General features: G+C 37.1%; 1 protein-coding gene across 1 annotated transcript; it reads right to left on the minus strand.

Annotated features, from left to right (window-relative positions):
* Window positions 1-382: 382 nt before the first annotated feature.
* Window positions 383-15153, minus strand: map6d1 (MAP6 domain containing 1). Its single transcript, XM_055203409.2, has 3 exons — window positions 14399-15153; window positions 11226-11460; window positions 383-785 (listed from the first exon to the last, which is right to left on the minus strand). Exons 1-3 carry the CDS (start codon window positions 14893-14895, stop codon window positions 711-713), a joined length of 807 nt encoding a protein of 268 aa, XP_055059384.2. The 5' UTR covers window positions 14896-15153; the 3' UTR covers window positions 383-710.
* Between the last annotated feature and the right edge of the window lie 1674 nt (window positions 15154-16827).

Consider the following 16827-nt stretch of genomic DNA (forward strand, 5'->3'; position numbering starts at 1 on the left):
TATGTCAGTGTTGATGTTTTCTGACTGTTGCGGTAATGAGCTTTTTTAGGACTAATTTTTTAAATTATGTTACAAAAAGTGATAAGTAAAAGTTTTTAAATTATTGTTCCCATTTACTCCAGACTTTGTTTTTCAATGTCTGGTGGGAAAAAAGTAATTTCAAGCAATTTTTATATTTTCATGCGTGACATTTTTAAAACCAAATTTTCGTGAGAATCACCCATATACAAAATAACATGTAACTAAGCATGTACATTACACACACACTCGCATGAAGTAACAACGTTAAATGTTTTCTTCCTTTTGTTAAACATTGCATATTCAAATAATTCATAAAACGATTAAGAAACATGCAAATATTAGATTTTTTTTTTCGTCACACTTTCACACACCCTTTCTTTCACACAAAGTCTTAACCCTGATGTGTAGTATATACTTTCATAGATGGTTGACATTTCGAGCATACATTCTCTTGCATAGATTTTACATGGTGTAAAGTTCCAGCAAATTTCCTCTTAATGTTTTATGTCCTTTGTGGAATGGTTTAGAAAATCTCTGTTGCTTTTCATCTTCATCAATAGTTATTTCCCCTCGATTATCTATTCAAAGGATCAAAGATCAATCTCCGAGCAGACATTTTCAAACATTAAACATTCCTATTTAGAATTATTTCCTTGTCTACTAAATGTGTGCGAGGGGAGCTTGATGGATCATATGTTGAAGATCCTGGATTTGCTTTGAAAGACGGCGGATGGGTTTGGTGACAGCTTGGTCTTCATCTGCTCCTGCAACACACAAAACATTTCAGTTAAGATCATCAAACAATTTTAGAGTCAGGAGCAGATGTGATTTTCTGCTCACAAATAAAAAACTATTTGATGTTGATTTGAAGGTCAGTTTGGATGACTTGCATAAATGGGCACTATTCTAAATATAGAGTATAGACGGTTTCAGCAGTACCAACATAAACACGCGGCTTTCGTTGTCATCACGCAACTTCCGGTAAACTCAGCTTAGAATAAATAACAACAAAGTTTTTTTAAAGTAGTTTTTTGTATAACAAGCACACGTAGATTACATCGGAACCCAAAACATTTGTTATTTTCGACAAGGTATTTGTTCAAGAGTTCAGTTTCAGCAACTAGTCAGACCAATAAACAAACAGAAACCAGAAGTAAAGTTCGGACCAGACGCTTATCGCGTCACCGCACGTGCGCCAGATGAAATGGTCTATACTAACCGAAGATGAAAGGATGAACACTTCAAAAAGTCTACTAAAAACACAAAACGTTACACGGCTCGTTGGAATGCTTGATTCTGATTGGCCAGTCACGACATTTGCAGGTTTGTTATTTCCAGTTATACCACGTGGCTGTTGAATGCTTTATTCTAATTAATTGAGTTATGTTCCACAGGTATGCATTATTTTTTAAATAAACCCACACCTAACCTGTCAAATGTCTTAAAATAAGCATCAGAGCAATTTCTGTGGTAACCGTGGTAAAATTGACTCCGGTACTTTGAATTATTTGAAAATAATGCGCACCTGTGATGTAATGGCTCGTGCTGCATTACCACCTTGGGTGTGCATTATTTTCAAATAATTCAACGGCCCGCCGTCAATTATTCTTTATTTATTACACGGCTCTCTGGAATGCTTGATTCTGATTGGTCAGTTGAGACATTTGCAGGTTCGTTCTTTTCAAATAATAACCGCTCCAAAGTAATAACGCATACCCGGTACTACTTGTACGAGTAAAATCACTCCGCGCCAATAAAGATCAATAAAGATTACTGTTTGGCGCCATCTTGTGACAAACACTGGACAACCACGACAAGAAACACACAGCTTACTGACTGAGACTGAACTTGACAAAATAGAGCATGACAGCTACGAAGCCAACACACACAAAAATACAGAATGGGCATTAAAACTTCTCAAAGACTGGCTAAAAGAGAAAAAATGGAGACAGACAAGTATGAAGCAGAGGATCTTAATAAGGTATTGCGATAATTTTATGCATCTGTGCAAAGTTTCGCAGAAGGATAAAAATGTTAATTTAAAACAAATATGCCAATAAAATGTTTCAAATTCATATTCATGTCCAGTTTTTTTTCTTATGTGGCAAGTAGCCGTGTAATAAGCGGGATAATGTAGAGGCAGCCGGTAGTTATCGGGTAAATAAGCCCCGACAGTGTGATCAGGACCCGATAACTACCGGCTGCCTCTACATTATCCCTTACATAACAAGCACTCAAAACTGATAACACACGGTAGCCCGGCTGCTGCAAATCATTTTGACAGCTACAGTTTAATATTACACAAAAATAAATAAAAAATGTCTTTTTTTAACATGTATATGACATTATATTTATAAATGATGAAACCAAATAGCATGTTCGTGACGTTTGAATGTCTTGTATTAAAACCAACGGGTATGCATTCGTTAAAAATAAGCTAATAAATTATTTCAAATCAATATTTAATTAGGAGAAAACACTTCCCTGCTAATGACCAGTTTTTACAATAGCACCTCACTGCAGAACACGACATCCAGGGTGCGGGGTTGGATCCAGGTCCAGAGATCTCTTCCCACAGCGTTTTGATTGGTCTGCAGTAAGACACGTCATACACTTGTTGTTGCGTTACCATTTCTGCATTGAGTCGTAACAAAATAAAATTAATTCTTTTGAAGGAAAAACAAACTTTACTTATGACTACAATAAAAGTAGTGCCTTTAAGGTGAAATGTAAGGTTTTTTTTTTGCTATAATGTTTTGGAGTAAAACATTTCGGGTACTACGACGAGTAATCTTACCATGCGCAGTTTAATACCCATGAATGTATACAGTATAAATATGCATAATTATTAACATATATATATGCCAAGTTATTTAGAAATTAATAAATTGAATGTTTATCTTGTATGGACTTTGAACTTGTTTTAACAAGCATCTTTGCTTACAGCCATTAGGAAACAGGTTTCCCTCTTAGATGGTTTACTTTAAAAAAAAAAGTCCTAATAACAGATCAAATAAAATTTTGTTTTTATATTCACTCATATAGAAATGGCCGTGTAATAAGTGGGATAATGTACAGCCAACCAGGTCGCAAATAAATCCTTTCCATACACCTAACTGTGATCATTACTTACTAAATTATTAATCTTTCTCGACTATATTATTAATCAAACGTACACTTAAAAAATTGATAAGAGCAAACGTTTAGTGACCACAGGTTGCAACTAATTGCAGACTGCAACAACGCAAATATACTGGTTCATTTGGCGGAGCAAAGTATATAAAGTGGGAGGAGTTGGATCTAGATCCAACCTCGCCCCCTGGATATCGTGTTCTGCAGTGAGGACCATCTCAGTTTTTATGCCAATCCATATTTTCACTATTATCCACTAGGTGGCGCTCTTACCCAACTTATAAAACACTGAAGCATCAACTGATTCAACAACAGTAAAAACTGTGTATGTTTTGATTATCGTTCTGAATCTGATCTCTAAAAAAATTAATTTACAAAAATGCAATTATCTTTTAAATCTATTGTTTAAAATTTGGTATTTTAAAAGAAACCTACCCATATTTAAAAGGTGATAAAAAGAGAACAAATTAAGATTCATTTGATTCCTTTTTTATTTGATATATTGTATGTTTATATATTGAAAGAAGAACAATTTCTGGAAGGCACTAAACCTTTGTGAAAATCATTAAAAATGCATGTAAAAAGCGGGATAATGTACAGGCCCCTTTGATATGATGAGGACCTGACATGAAGCAAAGATAACAATCTGCTGCCTATACATAATCCCTTACTTAAACAGCCAAGGACCCATGCCATACTGTTTTCAAAGTACTATAACTTGGAACTCACTTTATCCTAGTTTTGCATAATATTTTGGATAAATAATAATAGTTTTTTGTCTGCCTTTTGCTTTTTCATTTTCTATCTTATTGTCTCCCAGACGCTTTCTCGCTGAAAGAAAATATCTAATCCTAGACACTGGGTGGAAAAGGAGGAATGTATTATGTGAGGAGCCAAGCGGTGAAGTAAAAAGAAAATGAGATTTATGGTCTACCAATTTGTTTTTCTCTCTCACTCACACACATTCTGTTTAGCGTATCTAAAATAAGACCCTGACACCTTCAGTCATGAAACCTCAGCCAGAATTCACTCTTCATATCTCAGGTTATGTTCCAGCTGGTATAACATTAAACTACTGCTAGAAATGCAGCATCTACACTGGGCAGTATGCCATATGCATCCCATATGCGGGAAGGAAGTGAACACCTGGAGACTACTGCTTTGTTCAGTAAGTAAAAAGAAAGTATTCCATTATGAACAACATTCTAGGTGCTCTTCACAGCAATGCCATAGAAAACCCATTTTTGGCTTACTCAAATATTTTTGTTTTAGTACTGCGTGATTTAACGTGTAAATGGTCACGCGGAAAGCGCCGTTCAACACCCGGCACAAGAGGCAGAGTTCAGAATGTTGCTGCGGACAAACGCCTGGAAACAGGAGACATAGAGCGCATGCACATGTTGCAGTCTCAAAGACTTGCAGTTGCCTAAGGGGTTGATCACACAGAATGCATTTTTAATGGTGCGTTTTTTTAATATTGCTAGGCAACCACCGAGGCAGCTGTCCTGTTAAAGGAATAGTCTACTCATTTTCAACACCAAACCATGCCATCACCTCAACTAAGAACCGCCGACACATCCCTCCGCCATCCGCGCGCGTGCACGCAAGCGCCGGAGCGCGCCGCGACACTTCGACAGAACCCAGCTTAGCCCCATTCATTCAATGGCACCAATCAGAGACAAAGCCAGAAGCGACCAAACACATCAACGTTTTTCCTATTTAAGACGAGTAGTTATACGAGCAAGTTTGGTGGTACAAAATAAAACGTAGCGCTTTTCTAAGCGGATTTAAAAGAGGAACTATATTGTATGGCGCAACAGCACTCTTGGGAGTACTTCGACTCGGCGCAGTAACACTCTCCCTCTCCCATTATGAGAGTGAGAAGGGCAGCGGACTTTTCAGGCGAGTCGAAGCACTCCCAAAAGTGCTATTACACCATAAAATATAGTTCCTCTTTTAAATCCGCTTAGAAAAGCGCTACGTTTTATTTTGTACCACCAAACTTGCTCGTGTAGCTGCTCGTCTTGAATAGGAAAAACGTTGATGTGTTTGGTCACTTCTAACTTTATCTCTAAATGGTACCATTGAATGAATGGGGCTAAGCTAAATGCTATCGAAGCGTCGCAGCGCGCTCCAGCGCTTACGTGCACGCACACAGATGATAGAGGGATGTATCAACAATTCTTAGTTAAGGTAATAACATATTTTAATTTTGAAAATGAGTAGACTATTCCTTTAATCAAATATTAAGCGTGAGTGCTCTTGAAACTTTGGTGAGCCGCTTTTCCGCTTGGAGTTGACACTTTTTCAACTTCAGACGCTGGAAAACGGGTGGCACAGCAGGTGTTTGGCATGCATAAACATAGAAAACCATTTAAAAAAGGTGCCTCCCACTGCCATAAACGCTTTCTGTGTGATCCACCCTGCTTGCCTGAGTTTTTTCAACTGTATTTGCTAGAACCTTGTATGCTCCACAATCATTTGTAGACATGCACCTTACTGCTGATGTGCTACAAGGGACTTTTGGTACTTTTGGTCCGACTCACTTTTCAAAAAAATCACTTACCCTACCTTTATCTCATTTCTAAATAGTATAAAATACATTGTCTGCACAGACTTCTGTCTGTTTTATGTTGTAGACTGCTGACAGTCAGGAACAGACAGCTGGGGTGTAGAAATTGAGACATGGCCTCTGTAGCAAGCTTATGCAAGGTATTTAGCACTTAAAAGTTCTTAGTATTTTACTATGTAAGTGAATGGGGCCTATGATCGGTTTGGTTACAAACATTCCTTAAAATATCTTCCCTTTGTGTTTATCAGAACAAAGAAATTCATACAGGTTTGTAACTACATGAAAGTGAGTAATTGATGACAGATTTTTCATTTTTGGGTGAACTATCCCTTTAACTTACTCCTTGAGCGTCAAGACACCAGCAGTACTCATTTTAGGATGTCTCTCTTTACACAGCTGATTGCTTTAGTAAAAGCTCCTTGATCTTAAAGCGCTTTCAGATTAGTAAAACACCTGACAAGTGCAGCACTTACTGGTGGGTATACTAAAGTCACAGTGCTGTAAATCCAACATTTTGAAGGACCACAAGTATAATTTGCATATGCAGGGTTCCCACACCTTAGTTAACTTCAAATTCAATGATCTTTCAAGGACTTTCAAGGTCCAATACACTCAAATTCAAGGACTAAATGTGAGGACACATTTCTGGTGAGAGCAAGGTTACATTGTGTTTCCTTTTAAGATACATTGTTACAGTTCCCTTTCGAGGGAACTCGCGTTGCGTCACTGCGGTGACACTTTGGGGACGCTTCCAGGGGTAAGTGCGTCTGGAATGTGTATATCAAATTCAACCAATGGTGAGGCTTAAAGACAAAGACAGGGTGATGCGGGAGCCAGGAAGTATATCGCTATCTGAAATATTGCCAAAGACGGCGTAACAGGGACACAGGAAGTTTGACAAGGGAGACGCAGCGTCTCGTTCCCTTCTCAGGGAACAACAGTTCCATACGTAACCAGAGACGTTTTTATGTGTCAAACACAACTATGCAAAAAAGCATTTTGGTATAAATCAACATTCGCAGACAGAAGATATAAAGCATTTAAAGTGTACAGTTTAGCACGTGTGCTTAAAAAGTCTAGAAATTTTATATTATCCTACACTACACAGAGAATAATATGGATTTTTTTCCAGAAAACTTCTTGCATAAAATAGATACAGGTCATTGAAAGTGCTTGAATCTATATATGTATATTTTTAAAAGCTTTCCATGGCCTTGAATTTTTTCCCTCAGATTCACAAACTTTCAAGGACCTATAAACATTTTAATACTGATTTAATGCTGGTTATCTTTATCTGTGTCAGGTTTTTATTTAAGATTTTTTGTAAAATTAATTTAATCAAAAGATGGAGGAAAAAGGGAGGGCAGGATTGTGTGAGAGTTAAAACCTTGGGATTGTTAAAATAATACCAGCTGGCTTAGTTATGCAAATGCACTAGTTACTAAACACTATCCAGTGAGCTTACCCAGAGAAAAATGTGATTGCTCTTTTATAGCTCAGGAGATTTGTGTTAAATGTAAGTATCAATTTAGTCGTAGATGTTTTTCCTAAAATTGCTTAAGAGAAATAAAAATGTAAAATGTATTAAGAGTATGGAGCTGTAGAGAGTGTATATATAAAATTATTTGGATTTGGGGTCAATTTTATGAAAACTGTTTATTGTAATTATTGAAATCTTCAATAATATTGACACTTGATTGCACACTTGGCAAATCTGAGCTCAGTTTGATATTGTTTTTTAAAACTCTAAGGCAAAGACATTTGTGAGATTTCTGGGTCTTTTTCTCTGGAGAAATATCTGAGACACAGGATGCTAAAGCAAAACTTTTGCTCCAGTTTTAATCTTTTTGATGTTTTGGAGAAATTAAGATCATTATTTCAACATAAATGTGTGTTGGCAGTGTGAACACAACAACCCTACAATTTAAAAAAAATCCAATCACTCCTATTTATTCCCCATTAAACCAAAGCACTCTCATTAGACAAGCTGATTTAATTCACTTGTTAATGTGATGTCACACTGATAAAGACCCGCCCACGACCACTGACTGATAGTCCTCCATTACCATAGTTTCCACCCTCAGCGAGTTGTACACCGTCTGCCCATTTCAATAATGAGATATTTTCTCAGTCTGTATTCACAGATCAATTTTAACCTGATGCCAGGAGCACCACCATAAATTTTCACCAAATAAATCCCAGCAGGTTTGCCATTTGACATAACCACTTGTTTCTCTTCTCATTGGTTTACACAGAAAACAATTAGGACCAATTGAACCCTGTTTATTTATTCCATCCTTTATTGGCTTCTGTGCAAAACCAATTTAACACTGCTTTAAAAGTCTTTGATTGTTATCGACCGGACACAGAGAGTAAATTCCTGTAACAGGCCACAAGAGCAGGATCAGCCAAGATTACACAATAACAAAAGATCAGGAGCCTGATGTCAATTAAATAAATTTAACCTTATCATCCCTCAGCATGCTGAAAATACATTTACAGTAATGCATTTACAGTAGACGCCACCTATAGAAATTGTTGTTAACCAGTTAGTGCCTGACAGCTGTGGTCACTGTAAATCGTTTTTTATATAGATAAAAGCTGTGTGATTTATTTATTTATTTTTATTCTGCAAGGGTGTTCCAAGAAATAATCAACAAATGTAAACATGAGGGTAAGACAGTGCTTTTAACTCAGTGCTGGAGTTATACAAAAACATCATTGGTTTAAAAAAGCCAGGGAACACACATACTGGTAAAAATCTATACATTATAGTGGATTTGGATAAAAGGGTCTGCCAAATGCATATGTAAATGACAGGATTGTCAATTTTGTCAAAATTATTCCCTTAGGATTAGTCCATTTCCTTAAAAAAAAATCCATTACTCACCACCATGTCATCCAAAATGTTGATGTCTTTCTTTGTTCAGTCGAGAAGAAATTATGTTTCCCGAGGAAAACACCTCAGATTTTTCTCATTTTAATGGACCCCAACACTTAACAGTTTCAATGCAGTTTAAAATTGCAGTTTCAACAGAGTTTCAAAGGACTAAACAATCCCAAACAAGGCATAAGGGTCTTATCTAGTGAAACGATTGTCATTTTTGACAAGAAAAATAAAAAATATGCACTTTTAAACTACAACTTCTCGTCTATCTGCGGTCCTGTGATGCCCCAGCGCGACCTCACGTAATTGCGTAGTGACATAGAAAGGTCACGTGTTACATATATGAAACGCATGTTTGCAGACCATTTTAAACAATAAACTGACACAAAGGCATCAATTAGTATCATTCCTCATACAACAACTTCGGTCCTCTTTCTCCACACTTGTAAACACTGGGGCGTAGTTTCGCATACGTCATCCGTGACCTCTTGACGTGATGACGTATTGCGCGAAGTCATGATGGCGCGTCACAGGATGACAACCGATAAACGAGAAGTTGTGGTTTAAAAGTGCATATATTTTTATTTTTCTTGTCATAGATGACAATCGTTTCGCTAGATAAGACCCTTATGCCTCGTTTGGGATCATTTAGAATCCTTTGAAACTCCGCTGAAACTGCAATTTTAAACTGCATTTAAACTGTTAAGTGTTGTGGTCCATTAAAGGCGCTCTAAGCGAAACCACGAGACGTCACTTTTTCTTGATGTTTGAACTGTTTTCAAAGAAACGGAGAGTAGCTAACTCCTCCCCCTCCCTCTCCCTTCCGTGCTTTCATGAACGCGCCCAACCCCCACCCCAAATCCTTCTTCTCGTTTATTGGCTGGAACACTTTGTTTTGTTTTGTGGTGCTAGGTTTGGCCACTGTGTTATTATTGCCGTTTGTGGAGCCTGGGCTGTCTATAGAGATCGCGTTTTTTTACAGTTTGATCAGCGGTCAGGTAGCAAGCAGATAGTGAGGAGATGTTTGCTGTATGTAACAAAAAAATGTTTATGGTCTAAAATGCGTGAATTCGCTTAGAGCACCTTTAAAGTCCATTAAAATGAAAAAAATCCTGTGATGTTTTCCTAAAAAAAATAATTTCTTCTCGACTGAACAAAGAAAGACATCAACATTTTGGATGACATGGTGGTTTATTATCTAAAGTAAATGATTTTTTTAAGAAAATTGACTAATCCTTTATTGTTAAACATATGCTGTTGAAACACCCGTAGATTAAATGTAGACTTCAATAGTAGTAAAAAATGTATCTGCATACATTGTAAGTCACTTTGGATAAAAGTGTCTGCCAAAGACATAAATGTCAACTTTAATTATAGTAATAAAAAATGTCTTTGGCAGACACTTTTATTCAAAGTGACTTACAATGCATGTGTGTTCACTTCCCTAGGGATCAAACCCACAATGTAAAAAATTATTATGTGCCTTAGTAGAAATAAAAAGACTAAACTCTATTTTATGTAACAGTTCTTATTTTATATTAACCAAAATTTGAGTTAAAAATAACATAAAATGTGACGAATTTGAGTAATTCTAAATGAACACATTATTGAGTAAATTCAACTTAATTTTATTGTGTATAATACACTTAAATTTGTGTAAAGAAGGAAATAGTTTTGTGTTAAAAACTACATAAATGATTTGTTAGAAATATGACTTGTACTTCCCAACATGCTATGCATGAAACTGCATTTGGAGAGTAAAATTTTAAATTAAACGCTATTTTATCTGTTTTTAACTACAAGGAAAGACTTCTTAGTGTTTCATGTTTATTTATCTTTGAGTTTTAGAAGTATTTCATTTCTACTTTAAGTTTTGTAGTTACCATTGTTCAGAAGAGTGATGCTTAGTTAAGTAGATTTACTTAATTTTCCTATTTGTGAAATTTACTTATACTAAAATATTTAAAATATTTAAAACTAAAAATTAAGTAAATTCTACTTGTTTTTTTTCAGTGCATGGCCTATGCAATGCTCTACCAATTGAGCTACGAGAACACAATGGGGCAGTTTCCTGGACTAAATATTGCTTTCCAAACTGAAAACAATAGGCTTTATGCCCAGCTGCAGTACTTCCTGAACTTCAGCCAGCTCCTTATTTCCTGTCTGCCATTATTGGACAAACTGATTAATCCAGGTGTGCCTGATTATTGTTGTTGTGACTACTGAGGTCAGGCACACCTGGATTAATCAGTTTGTCCAATAATGGCAGACAGGAAACAATGAGCTGGCTGAAGTTCAGGAAGTAGTGCAGCTGGGCATAAAGCCTATTTGCACTGACATATTTTGTTTTGCCTCAGAATTCCCAAGTAATGTTTTTAGTAAGGCATGTTTGTTAAAACTAGTCATATTTCCTAATTAAACTAAGGGCTAGTCCTGGTTTACGCTTATCCCTGTCCAGGAAAGCGCCCCAATAAGTTCTTTTTTTTTGTAAGTCTAGTTTTTACTGACTGATCATTCTGCTGAGCATGGTTTGAATCTTTGCCCTCAGTTGATCTTTTGGTCCCATCAGCATGCTGTCTGATTTGATCTTCTTCACTCACTGCATCCGCTTACCTCTGGTTTATTGCTGACCTCCGCCCGCTGTGTGTGTGCTTTCTCTGATAGACTGCTTTGCTCCGCATGCGTGCCGGTCTCCGGTACGCCGTCTGTCTGTCTGTGTGCGTCCGGGCTGAAGGCAGCCTGGTAGCTGGTCGCCGGCGGGGCAGCGTCAGACCCTGTACCCAGAGAGGTGGGCCGTTTCTGGGCAGGCTTTGACGGCCGAGCTCCAGACCAAGGCTGGTACTCTTGTCTGACCATAAAGAGAGAGAAAATGTTTTTACGAAAGATATACAGAATACCACAGAGATATGATTTTGGGAAGGGTTAAAAAAGAGTGTGTTAAAGAACAATGGGCTGACAGGCTGATTTATGTAGTAAAATTATTTTAATAGAAGATGGAGGGCAGGATTGTGTGCGAGTTGAACCCTTGGGATGGTTAAACTAATGCCAGCTGTCAAAATGAAAGCAACAGGTGCCCTTAACAAAGATTTACTTTAGCAAACCTGTATTAAAATGATTAAATGATGTGTCTCATATTAAACACACCTAAATTAACTCATCAGCTGATTGCTGTTGTACATCCAAAATGTTCAGGGCTGGGGAGCAATTACATTATAAACTCTTAAAAGTCATGAGTGCTAAAGTATTTGGGTCAAAACGCAATACTGGCGTAGGCCTGTTTGGTAACAAGAAAAATGAATCAGTAAAACCGAAGCAGTAGGTAAACGTTTTATTTTTCAGATTTGAAACATCTCTTTAAGGTAACATATTTCAAATTACACATAAATCTGATGCTTTTCCAAATTGCAATACTGTTGTTTTTATAGATTGTCATAATAAATGGGGGTAATATCTTACTAATTCCTGTTCTAATATAATAAGAGCCCAGATGTAATTTTGCATTTACATTTTAATATTTTTATTTTATGTTATTTTTTGTTGCATTTTGAGAGAGAGAATATACTTCAACCTAAAAGGTGAGCATCTGATTTAGGACCAGTATTGCGTTTTGACCCATATACGACAGCCAGAAATGGGTATAATCAGGAACCATCCCACTAAAAACTGATTAATATTTAAAGGATTAAAAAAAGCACAGGCTTTACTCGTATACATTTTAAAAACTAAACAGTAATGCAAACAGGTCTGGCTATCACGGTTATCAGTTCTTAAACTGGGGAGTGCGAGATGGTGCCGGGGTCCCTCAAGTTTTTTACATTTTATAAAAACATTAATTTGTCATAAATTCTGTGTAATTAAACCTTGGAAAAATAACCAGCTACTAAGCAACAGCACTACCAATGTTGGGGGTAACACATTTTTCTGAAGTAACGAGTAAAGTAGCGTATTACTTTATAAATGTGCATATTAATATTTGAGTTACTTTTTAAAAAAAGTAATGCAAGTTACTTTTCAGTTTAATAAATATGCGTGGGCGCCTGAGCGGGAACAGTTTGAGTCAGAAACGGAGATGACAGGCCAGACCTTGACATTTTTGCAATGGAAATATGCAATTTCTGAATGCAGAACTTCTCAGTCAAAAACATCTACAATGCCTGAAAGAGATCAAGCCTCAGCCAAGTAAGAACACAAAAGTAACTTAAAGGTGCAGTGTGTAATTTTTAGAAGGATCTCTTGACAGAAATGCAAAATAATATACAAAACTATATTTTTAGGGGTGTATAAAGACCTTTTTATAATAAACCGTTATGTTTTTTATTACCTTAGAATGAGATGTTTTTATCTACATACACTGAGGGTCCTCTTACATGGAGGTCGCCCTTTTTGTTCCGCCATGTTTCTACAGAAGCCCTTAACTGACAAACTTTTTTTACTAAGTTGTCTTCGATGATGACATCTTTCCGGTGGTGGCTATCGTAGCTTCTCTATGCGTTTCAAAAGCGATGGGTGAGCAGTGGACGGAGCGGTTGGTTGCAATATGCAACCTCACCACTAGATGGCGCTAAAATGTACACACTGCACCTTTAAAAGTAATGTAAGCATTACTTTCCATGACAAGTAACTAAGTAACACAATTAGTTACTTTTTTGGGGAGTAACTTAATATTGTAATGCATTACTTTTAAAAGTAACTTTGCCCAACACTGAGCACTACATTGTTTATTATTTAATGGGCCAGTTTCCCGGACAGGGATTAGATTAGTTCTAGACTAAAATAAACTTAAGAGCTGTTCAAACTGAAAACAGCTTGCACTGACATTCCTTAAAATACATCAGTGCCCTTTGTTTTGCCTCAAAATTACACAAGTAATGTTTTTAGTAAGGCATGTTTGTTAAAACTAGCTATATTTCCGAATTAAACTGAGGCCTAGTCCTGGTTTAAGATAATCTCTATCTGGGAAACCACCGCAATGTTTTGTTTAATTCAACTTCTAAGCTTGGAATGCATTATTTTATGAAGGGGCGCAAAGGGATGCGCCCTACAAAAGGGGGACCGCATGCCAAAAGGTTTGAGAACCACTGCCTTATATCAATAATTTAGTCATTCTTTAAAACATTGTATATATGTGTGTTTGATTTCTTTATTTTGGTAGCTGTCATATAAAATATGCACAACTTCGTCTTAAAATCACTGCAATGCACAACCATTACGTGCACATCAGTTGTGCTTAAATAACATCTGATAAAACTTGTGTGCTTGTGTTATTGTGCAAGTGTTTAACTATATGACGATTTATTGTATCCTCTTCAATATCAGCTTCTCAGTTTTGTCTAATAAGTGTTTTTGTTAACCAGTTGCAATTTTGGGATTTTTGAGATTCATAAAATATAATTAATGATATAAATTGTTTGATGATGATAATATCAATAGGCTACTGTATAAAATATAATCTGTTTAAAATACACTAAACTGGTTACATTTATGCATTTGGCACACAGTGCACACATTTTATCATTGTGTTCCTGGGATCGTACCCTCAACCTTTTACGCTGCTTAAACAATGGCAAAACTGACATTAAGAAAGCCTTCCTAACTAGGATATATGTTGTTCAAGGAAGATAGTATAAACCTGTATGGTGTACCAAAAATGGTTCTTCTGTGGCGTCACTGCGCACAACCCTTTGGCACCCTTATTTTTAGGAGTGTAGTGTAAGAGATTGTGAGTTCATCATAAGTGCTAAAAGCACAGCATCATCTCCTCCATCCATCATCATCATCATCAGTACCTGTATGAGCTGATGTGATCTCCTCCTCTCTGCCTCCCGCTCCGCTCCGCCCGCGGATGCGTCGTACCGTTGGCGACCCCGTTTACCGGGCTATCCGTCACACTGCCTCCCTTTCCGCCGTTACTGATCCAGGGAAAGTTATCCTTCTTTGGGATGGGCCAGGGTTTGTAATCCTGTTTATACTGGGTCACGCTCGTGAAAGGCACACCCGGGGGACTGTATTCGTCTCGGGGTTTGTAACTCGGTTCCGTCCGTCCCCGTTGCGGGCGACGCACTCCAACAGCATCCCGCGCCGCGGGAGAACCGCGCTGATCCTGCGTTAAAAAGTCAACGCTTGGCGCTCGCTCCGCGGAAACCAGTTTGGCGACGGATCGCACCTCTTGTTCCGCGATGTCCGAGTAGTTCTGGATGGTTAGCGGAACGGACAGATCCGATTTATCGAACTGGTTCCAGAACCGGGCCAGGCAGCAGACTCTGCTGATGCACGGCCAAGCCATAGCGAGTGATGAAAATGAGCAAACGAAAAATAAAAGAAAGAAAACACGCGGGTAAGGAAAACAGTTGGCGGTTACATGAAGGAATCCGAACGCGCGACCGTTTCTCGAGAACTGCGAGAGTGCGCGCGCTGTCGGGACGCTTTCAGTGCACTCATCTCACGTGGTTCGCGGATTTCCACAGAAAAAATAATCCATAAAGACCCGTGAAATCGCACATCACTGCTATTTTTCCTCGTAGCTGATGTCCTAAAATCCTGGATTAGTTGATGTCTCAAAGCTTAGTGCGCTTTGGGCATCACACGCGCTAACACCAAAAATGATGTCTGCACCAATAAAAGCATCAATGTACTACAATATTTTTGACCATAAAGCTATTGTAGTATTTGTTGTTTATTTATTATATAGCTACCAAAATTGTAGTAAGTTACCATGTTTTGTTTGCGCAGGAGTGGTATTAATTCACATTTGTATTAAGGTAGTTTTAGTTCAAGTTCATTTCTTATTAGCACATTTAAAAACACATTAAGATGATGAACATTTCAGAGAAAAGAAAAGGACATTGCACACAGTTTAAAAACTTTTCAGACCTGGCAAACATTACTGCATTAGCTACTACTACTACTGTCAGACATAAAGATACAAAAGCAGTCACTGGGACAGTACCCTATATGTACCTTTGAAGTACCAATATGCACCTTTGAAGTATCTGCATGTACCTTTGAGGTACTAATTTAGGTACAATGGTGTACCTTTTTAAAAGGTACCATAGTGACAGATTTTGTGCCTTTATTTCTGAGCGTGTAGCCTTATATCATGGTTAAAATATTTTACTTTAGTGAGCCATTTGTACAGTATATGGTTACTATGGTTTTACTACTAATAAAAAATGTTACCAAGGTTAATTTTGTATGGAGTTTACATACTGAACATCAGGGTTATTAATATATCATCACTGGATTGCAGTCAGGTCCAAAGGTCTGAGACCACCAACATTAACAGTAATGTAGTATACCTAAATATTTACTATAATAAACTACATTCAATTCTTACCCTGCTATTGTGATTTTGAACCTTATTTCGTAAAATTAAAGTATACTACAGTACTATAGAGTTCACTCATTTACTATAATAAATACTACGGAATACTATTAACACAGTGTACTATTATACTATAGTATACTACAATTTATTACATGTTAAGGTAAACACTATAAAATACTACTGTATTGGGAAAATCTGTCGTCTAAAATCTTAAGTTAAAGCGACTTGAATAAATAAGTCATTTCAACTTTCTTGATTAAGGATGAGTTGGAGTAAATAATATAAAAATAAAGTTGAATGGACTTAAGTTATTACAACTTTTTTTATAATTTATTGCAAAATAGCTAATTATACAAGTTATTTAAAGATTTTAATGCAACAAGGATGTATTTGTAATGTGTAGATGTTTTAGCTGAACAGTTAAAGGGACACTTTTTAAAAAAAAATATACTCATTTTCCAGCTCCCCTAGAGTTAAACATTTGATTTTTACAGTTTTGAAATCCATTCAGTTGATCTTCGGGTCTGGCGCTACCACTTTTAGCCTAGCTTAGCACAATCCATTGAATCTGATTAGACCATTAGCATCGTGCTAAAAAATAACGAAAGAGTTTCTGTATTTCTCCTATTTAAAACTTGACTCTTTTGTAGTTACATCGTGTACTAAGACCGACGAAAATTAAAGGCGGAGTCCACGATGTTTGAAAAACGCTTTGGAAAAGGAGACGGGCCGACTACCAAAACACACTTATAGCCAATCAGCAGTAAGGAGCGTGTCTACTAACCGACATCCTTGCCGGGTTGCGTATGTGTGGGGCGGGTCTAGCAACAGAAGGTCCAGATTCTATTGGGGTAGGGGCGTGTTTGTTTAGGTGATTACAAATATCAACAT

This window comes from Misgurnus anguillicaudatus, chromosome 2 (assembly GCF_027580225.2).
Source record: "Misgurnus anguillicaudatus chromosome 2, ASM2758022v2, whole genome shotgun sequence".
NCBI lineage: Eukaryota > Metazoa > Chordata > Actinopteri > Cypriniformes > Cobitidae > Misgurnus > Misgurnus anguillicaudatus.